The 13,555-nt window shown below is 39.5% G+C and overlaps 1 protein-coding gene across 1 annotated transcript; it reads right to left on the bottom strand.

Moving 5' to 3' along the window:
- Positions 1-6,683: 6,683 nt before the first annotated feature.
- gfi1b (growth factor independent 1B transcription repressor) lies at positions 6,684-11,940 on the bottom strand. Its single transcript, XM_080510062.1, has 7 exons — positions 11,825-11,940; positions 11,390-11,490; positions 11,029-11,205; positions 10,707-10,951; positions 8,956-9,093; positions 7,473-7,638; positions 6,684-7,109 (listed from the first exon to the last, which is right to left on the bottom strand). The coding sequence occupies exons 2-7, from the start codon at positions 11,481-11,483 to the stop codon at positions 6,931-6,933; spliced, it is 999 nt and encodes a 332-aa protein (XP_080366188.1). The 5' UTR covers positions 11,484-11,490; positions 11,825-11,940; the 3' UTR covers positions 6,684-6,930.
- Positions 11,941-13,555: the final 1,615 nt, after the last annotated feature.

Raw genomic sequence — 13,555 nt, 5'->3', positions numbered from 1 at the left:
AGCCTGCGGCCTACAGATTTTACTCAACTCCCCTCCACTCCCACTCAGTCTGTCTCCTCACTCTGGGTGCCCCCCCCCCCCCCCCCCCCTCTTCCTCCTCATCCTCCTCTCCCTGTCAACCCTTTCACAGCAGCTGGCTGATTATCAGTGGGGAAGGAAATCTGTTTGTGTGCTCATATTTAGACGTCAGATGTGAAGTTCAAGCCAAAACTTTAGGAAATGTGACCAAGTTCTGTTGACAAATAAACCCGAGATTAGTTATTACTGTCTTCATTTATTTAAGAGCTGGATTTACTGTGAGGACTTTCAAACACAACTGCATGCCCCACAGAAAAATATTGATTAAAATCTAAACAGGCTAGACCTATTAGGTCTGACATTATTAACAGACTATATACCCACTTTCTCATGACTGTGTCCAGTGTCCTCTAATGTAGTAGTAAGTTGGAATGAAACTCTTCTGCTTCAGTTTTAATATGTGTGGGTTAATTTATTTAGATCCATGCATATTGATGGGATCAATAGATCCTAGTGTGTAATATATAGTACAATGACCATATTTCCATGTACAAATTAGATTGAAAACCATTTGAGACATGATACTCAACATGATGACATGAAGATGTGATACTCAAAGAAAACTTAAGTTATCATTTCTTTGTATGAATAAATAAAACATGATAAAATAACATGATTAATGATCAAACATGGAAATTCAGACATTTCTCTTGGAAATTACCCAACATACTATATTTTGTCTGTGATCATATCTATATCCAGCGGTGAAAAAATGGCATAGAATGACTTTGGAATTACATTGTGGAAGAAATCTACAAACCTAAGAATCAAGAATATTCTTTTAAAACCATTTTTACAGCATGAATAATCTCTGAGAAAATAAAAATTGCAGTTTGAAGATATTCAAGCAGTTGTTTACACACCCAGAGAGGGCTTATTTTCCAATATTTACAATGAACAGATTTTTGTAGCAGACTCAGAATTTGGAAAATTATATAAATGTAAGTTTTCTTTTAAATCTCTGTAAATGTAAAAAGATAAAACAATAATCCTTAAGATGAGGTGTAAAGAATGCAAATCATACTTAATCTGTAGTATTCCGTGCAAAGGCCAGTCAATAAAAATACATATTCATCTTGGAACACAATTGCATATAATTATGGATGCATAAAACTCTTGTACATTGGATTTCTATACCCTCTTTATCTAAACCCACAAGCAAATCGGCTAACAGTGTATGAAAAGCAGGGTTCAACATGGAGAAGTCATCATCTTCAACAAGGCAAAAAAAAAAAACAGACACACACAGGCAATCTCGCAATTTACAGACACCAATCAACCCTAAAGCAATGTTGTTGAGCTGTGGAAGGAAGTTGAAATACCAAGATGCACAGAGAGAACATGCAAACACCACATCAAATGTGCTTTTCTTTTTGCTGAAAGATGCCGACTATTTTTATTATGTGGATATGCTTTATTTTTTCTATCTATAAAACCTTTTTTCATCTTAGTTTGATTGTATTTATGTATCCAGTATGACAGTGTATTACATGTTTCCTTTTTAGTGCTGTTCGGGATCAAATAAAGCGATTGCATTAAAGTGAACTAAAAACAGCTGACATGTGTATATCAATAAAACAAGCAACTGACAACTTAAATCATGTTTTGTAACGAAACAAATTTTCATTTTCTGAGTAATCCTCTACTGACAGCCCATGCTTGATGGAAAGTTCAAAATATATCAACTTCCACAATCACCATTTAGCTTTGGAGCAGTCCTGAGAATAGTGACAGATGAGAGGTGTTTTTAAAGCACTGTATTTTGTAACCCCAGGATGTGTTGCCCTGTGTTATTTGCCATGTTGTAGGCGTGGCCCTGCTGTGTGTACACGTCATCTGTGCACTTATCTATAGGAAGGCAGGACCAAGCTGCTTGTGTCACTGGCAATCAAACGGTATCACACCCACACAGTGGTTGTGATCACGCCGAGTCTTTTCCTGTGTCGTGTCATAATGAGGAAATCTGCTGACCTTTTTTCGGCTCGGCTCAATCTTGCTGTCACTGCCTTGTCATTTCTCACTGACTCTGTGGAGGCATACATATTCCACACGAAGACCCCCTAATCTAAAACTCCAGATCAGTGGTGTCGAAATCATTAGACATCAGAGGCGACTCACAGACTCATGTTTTTAAAGATCCCTCTGTCGTCGTACAAGTGGAACAAAGCAACTTTGCTCTTGCATGTGTCATTGGTCAATAAAAGCAATGGCAGCCTCCAGAGTGTCATGACTCCCAGTTCATATTCTCCTGGGACTTGATAGTTTAACAGTTGACAGTCATCTTAATATTGGTCGTCAGGCCATACAAATGTCCACGTACTTCCCATTATTGATGTTTTGTTCTTTGCATATATGTGTGGTTTCATTACAAAAACAAGCAATGGCTCCAACTAATGGTGCAACATGAAACAAGCATAATGTTCAATGTTTGTTTGACACCCCTGGTGTGCATTAACCAATTATCCTTGCTCTATGAGGCTAATTAATGTATTCATGTGTGGAGTTGCATATTTATTGTTGCCTCTTATTCATATTTGCTGTTTTAATACTTTAAATGCTTCTCCTCTTAATATATTTCTCTTGAAATGACAGATTCATAAAGATCGTTGTTTAAATTTCTTTAAAACTTTCGTTCAAACTTTTTCATTTTAGAATCATCCAAACTCTTTTGATGATGGATGAAAAACTTGTTTTATAGGAAAACGTTTGCGAAAGAAAGAAAGAAAGAAAGAAAGAAAGAAAGAAAGAAAGAGAGAAAGAACTCTCATGTTTATAGATGGTAACAGAAATGAGATCTGAACTGTGTAATGTAAGCTTTTTACATTTAAGTTATGTAAAGGTACACATTTGGACAATAGATGTGTTTGTTTGTCATGTGGCCACACAACAGTATAACTGGACTCAGATTTCCATGGGATTCCGGGGATCTCTCACATTAATCTCCCGTACCAGCCAGGCCTCATTTGCATAGAGGTGATTTGCAAGACAAATTCCACCCCACCTCCATACAGTGTGTGTGTGTGTGTGTGTGTGTGTGTGTGTGTGTGTGTGTGTGTGTGTGTGTGTGTGTGTGTGTGTGTGTGTGTGTGCGTGCTCACACTTTCCCATTATGAGGAGTTCAGAGGGTTATATATTGACACTAAATCTGCACGCGAAAAAACACAAAAAATCAAGTGGAATGTTAAAGTGATCAGGTTGTTTAAAGTGAAGAGAAGGGTTAGGGTTATGCCAGTAGCTGTATTTACAAGAGTATGTCTGCAAAAGTATGTTGAGGTTTGCCATTGCAGTCATTTTTAATTCATTTTAAAAGCAGCCATTCATTTCATTTTTAAGTCATTTTTAATTCCCACTTTGCTTATTTTCTTCATATAACTCACTAGTTGATTACAAAACAGCTTATTTTAGATTGGAAACATATTCTTCTCTTGTTATTCTAACTGTTTCCTGCTGCAGTTTTGGTCAACCAGAGTTGCCAGAGACAATATTTGCAGCCTTTTGAATACCGAAGCAAAGGTATGCAAATGAACAAGCGCGAGATAACCACATTGGCACGCCTGGCACTGCACGCTAGTCTTTGGTTATTCTGTGCCACAAAATCAGAAATACACCACTTGGTGAAGGTTTTCACTGTGACAACAGTGAAGGAAGACTTCAGGTGCACGCACACCTTCCTTCGCGTTCTTCCGTTTTGCCTCTGGCTCCCCACGCCTCCCCTTTCAGGACCCATGTCCTGTTTGTTCTGTCCCATGCACCCGAGGCGATCCTCGGCCTCTCTGCCTGCTGGCTGCATGTGCTGGATTTTGATTTGCTTCCTCGTACCAGGATGCAATGCATAACTGTTAGGAGGAACACAACACGCCCTGCCACCCTGTCATATAAACACACGTTTTGCATAGAGACATCGGATTTATTTGCCAGACCGTACATCCTCATGTTTCAACTCTTTCCCCTTCACAAACACTGATTTCTGCACCATTGCTACAGTGCCAGTGAGGACAGTTTGGCCCCGGACGATAGATTAGGTCAGTGATTAATACATAATTGAGTAATACAAATAATACTCTTATTGATGATATAATAACATATACTACTTAGTTACCACATCAATCAAACACCTATACTGTTTGTTCAAAGTACTTCACTTCACCCTTCATAGGGTGCTCAATGCACCTTTTAATTTGAATGAACTCATTATTTTGGAAGAAATGTGACAAAATATGGGTGTTAACCAAATACGGTTCCATCAATACTGAGTTGAGTTGCTTGTCTACTTGAATAACTTTGTCAATGGAAAAGACACCTGCACTTTGTCCTGAGGCTTTATGAGAGGAAGAGTCGGTAGGAGAGGAGCAGTCCTGGTCGACAAGGCTCTGCAGAAAGCAATCACAACTGCCCAGTGTCCTCGGTCCATTCTTACTTGTATATTTTGCCCTGTTTTGATGTTCTCTGCCTGTGTTTGGTATATTTTTGCTCCTCCTCTGTGCTCCATCTCCTCCACTGATGACTTGATTGTTGGAAGCTTGTGCATCCTTCCTGTTTGTGTATGGAAGTGTATTTCTCAGGTTTGTCCATTCTGTCTGCCTTGTCCAGTTATGGATTTGCCCCTTTAAGTAAAGATGTCCCTTTGCTTTTTTTTTTTTCCTGCTTTGTGGTTCCTTTTCCTCACTAATCTTGCTTTGTGTCCGGTACAGTAAAGTGCAGTCAGCGTAAAGCAGTACACGCGACACGTTCAGCCACCAAGCCACTTCAAGACGTGCTGTTTTGGACAATAATCTCCCTTTTCAGGCATTCTCACTGTGCTTCTTGTCAGATTTCAGAGAAGCAGGTGACGGTGTGATTTGCCTCCAGCGGCTTAACGTCCCAACAGGTTTGATGTTTGAGGAAGGTGGCGGGTCTTCGTTTGAGACGCCGTTTGTTTGTCGGGAGAAATCCAACAGGCTCTGTGGGTGGGGTGACAGTTGACAAAGGTAATTAGTCCTTTTTCCACAGTGCCTCGTTTATCCCGTTGGACTCAATTGACTGAAGCGGCTAAACAGCCCCTTTGGAGACATTCTGTCTGTCTGTCTTATCAAGGAGTTTTTCCAGAGAGCTTTGAATTTTTCCTCTCTCGTTGTTTCTGACTAGCGCCAAACAGAGCGACGTTCCTCACTGCTGACTGTTCTTTGCTTCCTCTAGACGGGCCCATCAGTGGCTTTGAATAATTTGCATGCTCTTCCAGGTGTGCAATAATTTGTATACAACGTTGTTACGTCCGAGAGATTTCCACTGGAGGCCACAGTCAAGAAACGATCCACATCCGGTTGTCATCCCAAAATGAGTCAGAAAAACACACAGAGTGAGGAAAGAGTGGAAAAGGTGTTTAAGGTGCTCGCCTTGCACAAATAGTATGTGTAGCTTACCCTCTAGCGACAAACGATTGTGGTTTGTAAGCTTCTTTATGCTGAAAAAAAAATGTCCAGTCTCTTGTCATCCTTTATTTTCAGATTTATTCACTCATCCTCACAGGTTGTTTTTTTTAATATATACAATCACATGTTTAATATATTATACAAAAGTGAAAAAAGATTTATCAGCATTCAAAACACAATGAATAGATGTGTTATGTTTATGACAGCAGTTTCCCATTAACACACGGCTTTGATAGATTTTTTAAAATCATTTATATCACAGAGATCGCTACAGGGTTAAGACCATTTGTAAGGTACCATCATATCGTCACAAAAGGCCAGATTTCTACCATTTTCAGACAAAATACAAAAATGTATTACATGTCTGGTAAGCTCATGTTCTCTGTTTAATACTGCTGTTTTGGTTTTTGAAGACTAGTGAGATCTTTCAAAAGTAAAGCTAATTCTTATCTGAAAGACCAAAATCATTTTCATTTAACATTAACTATGAACACAAATTAAACATTTTTGTAATGAATGACACATTTTATTTTTCAGGCACATCATTGGTTCCCTCCGCAAAAAGTCTAAAAGATTTATCTTTATATTGTTGCACCCTCCCCAAAATGTATAACAGTGATCCATTTAAAGATAACATTCAACTGTAAACTCCAAAAATACTTTTTAAAGTTGAATTGACTGGCTACAAGAACAAATAATATGCTGACATGAACAATCATGCCCAGATTATTTATTCAAGTATTTCGCTTAGAAAGAAAAGCTTCCTTTCTGAACATACCACTTATATGACTATTGAGCTTCAATGTCCGACAATTGCTTAAAATAAATAATTCAGAGCTATGGAGTTGTGAACTCAAAAGCTGTACAACGTTATAAAGCGGGGGTGACAAACTTAAGGCCTGCATGTCAAAACCGGCCCACCAAACCAACTGAGGAAACAGAAAAAAATACAAAGAAAACATTATTCTTTTTAAAAACTAATTTCTTAGGAGTAGTGGACGCGACACAAGCCTGCAAGCAAACTAGTCTCAAACCCGTGTTGTCAGGGTGACATCGTAAACACACCCATAATGCAACAGTTCTTTTTGACATTTCACATTATTTTGCGCCAGAAGGTTTCATTAAAACTGGCGTCATGTTCAGATTGTAGCCATTTCTGTGAGTCATTTTGGGGGGTTTTCTGAATATATAGGCATTTTCATCACGTATACTCATATACTGCACGGCAACAAATAAAAGCCTCCTTTGACTTTAGAATAAAGAAGCTTATAGGCAATTGTTGGAGCTCATTCCTCCAGCTCTGGTGAGCGAGAGAGAGAGAGAGAGAGTGCTCATTGACCTCATAAATAACTTATTTCCAGACTTAAACTGTTAATGGAGTTTTAATTCAAACAAGTTCAAATTGCTTTAACGGGCGACAGACACTTGTTGCTTGGTTTCTCCCTCACTTCATGCCGTGCTGGCTCTCGTGGTGCCTGCGGAGATCCACTTTTCGTTGGAAGCCTTTGGAACAAATGTCACACCCAAATGGCTTGAAGCCGGTGTGCTTCCTGCTGTGGGTGATCAGGTTGGAGCTCTGGCTGAACGCTTTGCCACAGACTTGGCATTTGTGCGGCTTTTCACCTGCGAATTTCCAAAACACACCAACCGTTGACACATCTGCAGAATCAAAACTTCAATGAACGACGAGGAGCTTCTATGAAGTGTCTTTCTTTCCAATATAACCAGAAATAGCAGGTATTTCCATTCATCTTTGCAAATAGAGAAAGATGCCATTGTTCAGATTTGTCAGACACACACTAGCAGCCTTCACGTCCTTCCACGGAGCTCTGCTCGAAGCAGGAAAACCAGATATGCAAATAAACAGGATATTTGTTTAGGCCCCTGTTTGTGATTTATCAGCAGTTAGATTACTCCTGGAAATAACTCCTGCACCTGGAAAGAGGACGATAGAGGAGCTGTGCAGCAGCTCGCGGAGGCGCTCACCTGTGTGGATGTAGGTGTGCTTCTTCATGTCGGACTTCTGGTGGAACCTCTTGCCGCAGTACTGGCAGGGGTACGGCCTCGTGTCCGAGTGGATGAGCAGGTGTGTGGAGAGGGTGGACGAGCGCTTGAAGGATTTACCGCACATCTTGCACTCAAAGCTTTTTTCCTGAAGTACAAAATTGGGCGACAAGCAGCAGGAAAGTTTGAAAAATCAGGCAATGAGAGTTGACATTCAGAGATCACATTGTACAAAAAAAACACCAAAAACTTTTACATGTGATTTAAAAAGCCGTTCTCGTCTTAAACGTTTCTATTTAAGATCACCGTGGTAGAATAGCATACAACCACAGTTGTTCAATGAAATCAAAGTTCAACATTTTGCTTATTTAGCAACTTTTATAGTAAGCAAAAAAAAAAAAAAAGGTCTTCATCAACGGATGGGCTTTCATCATTTGCTGTGTTCAAATTTTCATTATTTAATTTACATCACAGTTCTGTTATACACTGAAAAAAATAATTCTCAGTCATTTCCACACTCTCAAAAATAATTTGTTGAGTTAATGCAAATGAATCATGTCACACGTTTCCATTTATTCATATTAAGTAGATTGAATCCCCTTTATTTACATTATCTCAACAACATGTATTAGAATGAACAATTTAACAACAAGAAACTCAACATGCTATTAATCAAACATATTTCTGATATGTACACTGAAAAATTGCTTAGTTGCTTTTTGGAGTGTATGAAACTGGAGTCCTGTGTGTGTTTACAAGCTTTTTCCAGCTACTGGTTTCCTCCCACAGTCCAAAAACATGCATGTGAGGATAATTAGTGATCCTAAATTGCCCCAAGGAGTAAATGTAAGTGTGGGTTCGTCCTGTGATGGACTGGGAATCTGTCCACGCCCATAGTCATTGAAAAATCATCACACTTGTAATAATGAGTTGGGGGGGGGGGGTGAATTCAAAATAAATAAGCTTAGATTACTTAAAGTTCAATCAACAACTTTTTTGTACAAATGAGTCATTTCAACTTCTCATCTGGTAACTAAGACATGGACCAGTTTATGTTGTGCAAATATGGAAATATCAGTTGTTAAAGCTCAACTAATCCTCACTTTGTCAGTAAGAGGTATTTCAAGGGTCATTTTCACCCTTAGACTTTTTAATTTACTTAAGCTAAATTAAACGGAATATTTCATGATCTATAGCTGAATGTGGAGCTTCTGTAAGATGTTATCTAATGCTGTTCTCCACACAGAAAACTCCACACGGAAATTCCAGGCCAGGATTTGAACCTGGACCTTGCAGCTCCATGATTATTCACATAACTTTGCAAAACACTACACCTGTTTAAATGTGCCACACGGCCATTACTGAATGTCCTCTGTGATTCTCCTTAACTTATCAGGAGAACTGTGGAAGTTCTAATATTTTGTGATATGATGGGTAAACTGAAACCCTTCCCGAGCGCGTTTACCTGAGAGTGAACGTTCATGTGCTGCTCCAGGCTGACGGCGTGGCCGAAGGTTTTCCTGCAGACGCTGCAGCCGAAAGGCCTCATTCCACTGTGCGACCTCCTGACATGGACCTCCAGCCCGTGGGGCGTCGAGAACACCTGAAAAACACCTCATCTATAACGGCGGGTCTGACAAAGTGACGTTGCATCTGGAAAAATACTCCAAACCACATACTGAAAAGGCAACAAGTCAACTGTTGTCAGGTGTTTTGTTTGTAAGAATCATTTTTCTTTCGTTTACGTATTCACCTGCAGTAATGTTGCTTAGTTTCACAGTTCCAAAGCATACTTGTTTGGTTAATAGGTGACATATGCGCCACAGCAGCCCTGGCTTCAATAAAGCGGTTGGTTAATTTTTGTTTCAACATCACACACATCCAGCCATCTTCTACTGTTTTATCCACAAAGGAGTTGATCCAAGCTGACTATGAAGGAAGGAACTGGTCGCCAGTCCATAACAGAGCAAACAGACACATCCAGACCTCTGGGATGTTTAAAATCACCAATCAGCACTCAAACCCATGTTTTTGCAGTAGAAGACCAAAATCACACACAAAGGGAAAACATGTAAACTCTGAGCCTCCAACTGGATTCAAACTGGATTTTAATATTGTGAAACAACAATTCTTCCCACTGTAATGCATAATTTTGTTAATATTTTTGGTGGCTTAATGGCATTTCTTCAAGCATTATCAAGGCCCAATTTCATTTATTTAAAACCAGAATTAAAGGGTGGGAAATTAATGAAGCAAATATTTATTCTAACAAAGATGAGAAACGTGTGAAAAAAATATTTTTTTCTTATGTCATCTTAAAAAGAGTCAATTAAACTAAACAAAAAACAAAACAAACAAGCACAAAGACAGTTGCTTGAGATGTATTTCTATAATTCATAGTTTTAATAGTTAAAAACTGCCTAAACCTCTGCATCTTATTGTCAAAAAAAGTGTTTTTTTTAATTGTTATATAGTGTACTTATTGCTATGCTGGAAATATTTCTTGAGTCACTGAAAAAGATTCATTCTTACAAATATTTAGGTGGAAAAGAAATCTTGAACTGACTTCAATCAGCAAACTTCAAAAGCCTCAGGTGAAATGTTGTTTTATTCAGTCTTGTTTTGGTTGCACTCTTTGCATCAATATATGTCGTTGCATATCATAAATAGAAAAACATGTCAATTAATTCTTGGTTGAGTTACTTGCGGAAATGGACATTTTTAATTATTTTATGGATGCATTTTTGTTGCTATTATTTACATATTCACATTTCAAGGGCATCCTTAAAAAACAATTTAGTTACTATGTCTACACTTACAACATAAATTAAACAATTAATCTGTTATATTTGATTTAGAACGTAATAACTTCTGTTCATCATAAAATTAAAAGAAATCAAGATGTAAAAAGTCGACTGCACCCATTTTTGATCTTGTAAGCTGTATACCTGTATGTAACCTCCTATGAACAACGTAACATAAATAGAATTACTGGTTCTGTTTTTGTTTTATTTGTTTTAACACACATTTTAAACTTATTTGCTTTGATGAGATATCAGAGTTGTTGTTGTTTTTTTTTTACACGGGGCTACATCTAGTATATTTTTATTTTGTGCAGATACAATTTTAAAATAAAAGAAGAAATCTGATGGTGTGAAAATACATATTATTGGTGCTGTTATGTTATGGGTTTTTTTTATATGTGGGTGGGGGTACCTTGTCGCAGGTGATGCAGTGGTAGGTGTTGGAGGACGGGGAGTAGTGCGTGCTGCAGTCCAGCGGCTGCTGCTGGTTCTGCGGGCTGCGCCTGATGTGGCCTCCGTACAGGCTGCTGGCGTGCTGCAGCACCGTGGGGCTGAAGCTCAGCTGCCGGAGCTCGTAGGCGGAGGAAGAGGAGGAGGACACCGGCTCCCAGGAGTACGCAGGCTTGTAGTACGACGGAAACTCGCCCAGGCGAGGCTCTGAAGGGCGCACGGGTGCCAATTACGCATAGAACACAATGCGTTTTACGCAGAGGCCGTGCGTAACAGATACTCACCGGTCACGTAGTAGGGCTGTGTGGGGGTCACCGGAGGCCTGGTTGGCTCCGGGTGGACGGGTAAGGGACGCTCGAGTGTCTCCTGCTTTGCAAGCAGGCGCAGGTCTGCGGGGGAGCGCTGGTCCTCTGATGGAGGCCTGTCTGCAGCCACCGGGCTCTCCGGCTCGGATGGCGCATCTGCAGAGCAACAGCAAACAATCCCAACGTCCCAGAAAACATTAAACAAAAGTATTCGCTCCATGTCGTAAGTGAAATTTCATCTCAGCAAATAAACGTCACATAATTCAATTGTTTCATACAAGAAAAAAACATTGTATTGTAACTGTACTGTAAAAGAATATCTGTTTTTAAAAAGCCTTACCAGCACAAACGGGGGCCTTCGGCTCGTCTTCGTACGATCGGTGAACATTATAAGAGCTGCACTTTTTGTGTTTGACCAGAAACGACCGAGGCATGTTGATCCTAAGACACACAGGTTGTTAGAGTCACATGTGCCACAACTTAAAAAATAATAATAATAATTAAAGTCATGAAACAGTATTTTTTTGAAGAAAATTGAGGAGACGAAAAGTGCACGTTGTGACCATTTTAACTCACGTCAGTCCAATTTCAAGTGCGCAACTATCTTGCGATTTTATTTTTAAATAATCAAAACTATGCACCAATCAAGCCTTTGTGGAGTGCACACTGAGTTTAGCATTTTTAAACAATGTAACAAATATAAGTATATCGTATTCAACACTACAATTAATAAAAAAAAAAAAAGTTCATTTAAAGTTTCCATGCAGTTACTGACCGTTAGCCGGCGACTTGTTCTCGTTCCAAATCAGATGCTCAGTAATACTAACAGACGGTTATTCCCCAGTTTCTTCTGCTTAAGATGTGGTTGAGTGGAGGTGAAGTTCGTCCCAGAAATCCCTTCACAGAGGTCAGCAAAGCAAAGCAGCGTTAAAAAAAAAAGCATGACACTTGTTGCGTCTTCTTCTCCCCGCCTTGATTTTCAATCAGATAATTTCGCAGGGGAGAATCTGACCGTGGTTTCAACCAATGAGAAGCAGCAGCTCAAGCTGCAGGTGGAAATTTGCTTAGAAAAACACTTTGTTGGAACAGTTACTGCATCGAGTATTTCCAGGGAGGGGGGAGGAGAGGTCTGAGAACTTAACAGATATGTGTGATAGAGCTGAACGTCTACAAGATGCATTTAAGATTTATTGGGGGGGAAAAAACAAACAAATAAATACAGAAGACAAGCTGGAATTTGGGAATTCGAACCCCCACTCCCAAAAAAAATCCGGTTGAATATTCCCATCTCTTAATGTTTGATTTACAGGATTTACGTGTGACTGTGTCCTGTGCAAGATTTCAATGGCTAAAAGATCATATGAGAGCGCGGCACCTCCAAAGACACACACGCCAAACCAGTCCGGGAGATTATTCCTGTTGACTCTGTGCGTCCTCTCCTATCCATGCGTATCCGTCTCCAGACAGATTTCACTCGGCAGCCCGCTGCACTCACACGCAGGTAAACAAACACATTAAAGATGGATCGTTGCATCGAAGAGAAATGATACATATCGTACAGGGAGTAGAGATGAGCAAGTTTTCAAAGGTCATCACACATCTTTGCCCACAAGCATGAGAAGCCGCCGCACCGGGGCCGAAGTATAAGTGTGACATCTAGTGGACAAAGTGCGCATCTACACTCTCGATACCTAAAGTGGCAAAACAGTACACTAATAAAACTGAAGTTGGTTTGTTGTGTCCATTAAAATTAATATGACACAAGTACTAGGAGGAAATAGTTCTCCTTTCAGATACTTCTGAAAATATTATTAACTCTCTGAGTGCATGTATTTGCCTTACAGCCCTTCGAGCCAACTACTTTTTAAAACTTTCTTATTTCTAATTGCTTCTATTGACATTTCATGACAAATGGAGTATATGCATCAACTTCAACCACGGGCACATCAGCCTGAGGCCCCGTTTACATGACAACGTTTCAAGTGGAAATTTGTGTTTTCACTTTAGAAAAGGTTAAGTCCACACAGCAACGTTCTGAAAATGATGTCCATTTACATTAAAACACTGAAAACAACGACCGAGTTGGATTATTATTACGGGTGACTGTCAACTCCACCAAGTCCCAGGAGAACACTGACTGGGAGTCATGACACTCTGGAGGCTGCCATTGTTGTGAGGTCAATCTACTTGCACATGAGCAGAGGAAGTTTTTACTAAGAGCGTGTTGTGCATGCACTGTCTTAGTGTGTCCAAACTCTACAAGGAGTTGTCCCCGAACATTTCCAGAAGGTGTCGCTATAAACCATCTACATTGGGCATACGATCTGAATACTGGATCAACATTTATCCCTGACAATGGTTGCTTTTTATACGTCAAAGTGGAGGTGGGTTTCAACTATGTCAGTTTTGTTTTTTGTTTTTTTTGTTTTTTTTAACAAATTGGCTCTGCAGCTTCCTGGATTATAAATGGTATTGCAAAATTTTCAAATGTTTTTGAAGCACTTTT

The sequence above is a fragment of the Blennius ocellaris genome (assembly GCF_963422515.1).
Source record: "Blennius ocellaris genome assembly, chromosome: 15".
Lineage (NCBI taxonomy): Eukaryota > Metazoa > Chordata > Actinopteri > Blenniiformes > Blenniidae > Blennius > Blennius ocellaris.
This window is presented reverse-complemented; position numbering and strand designations above follow the sequence as displayed.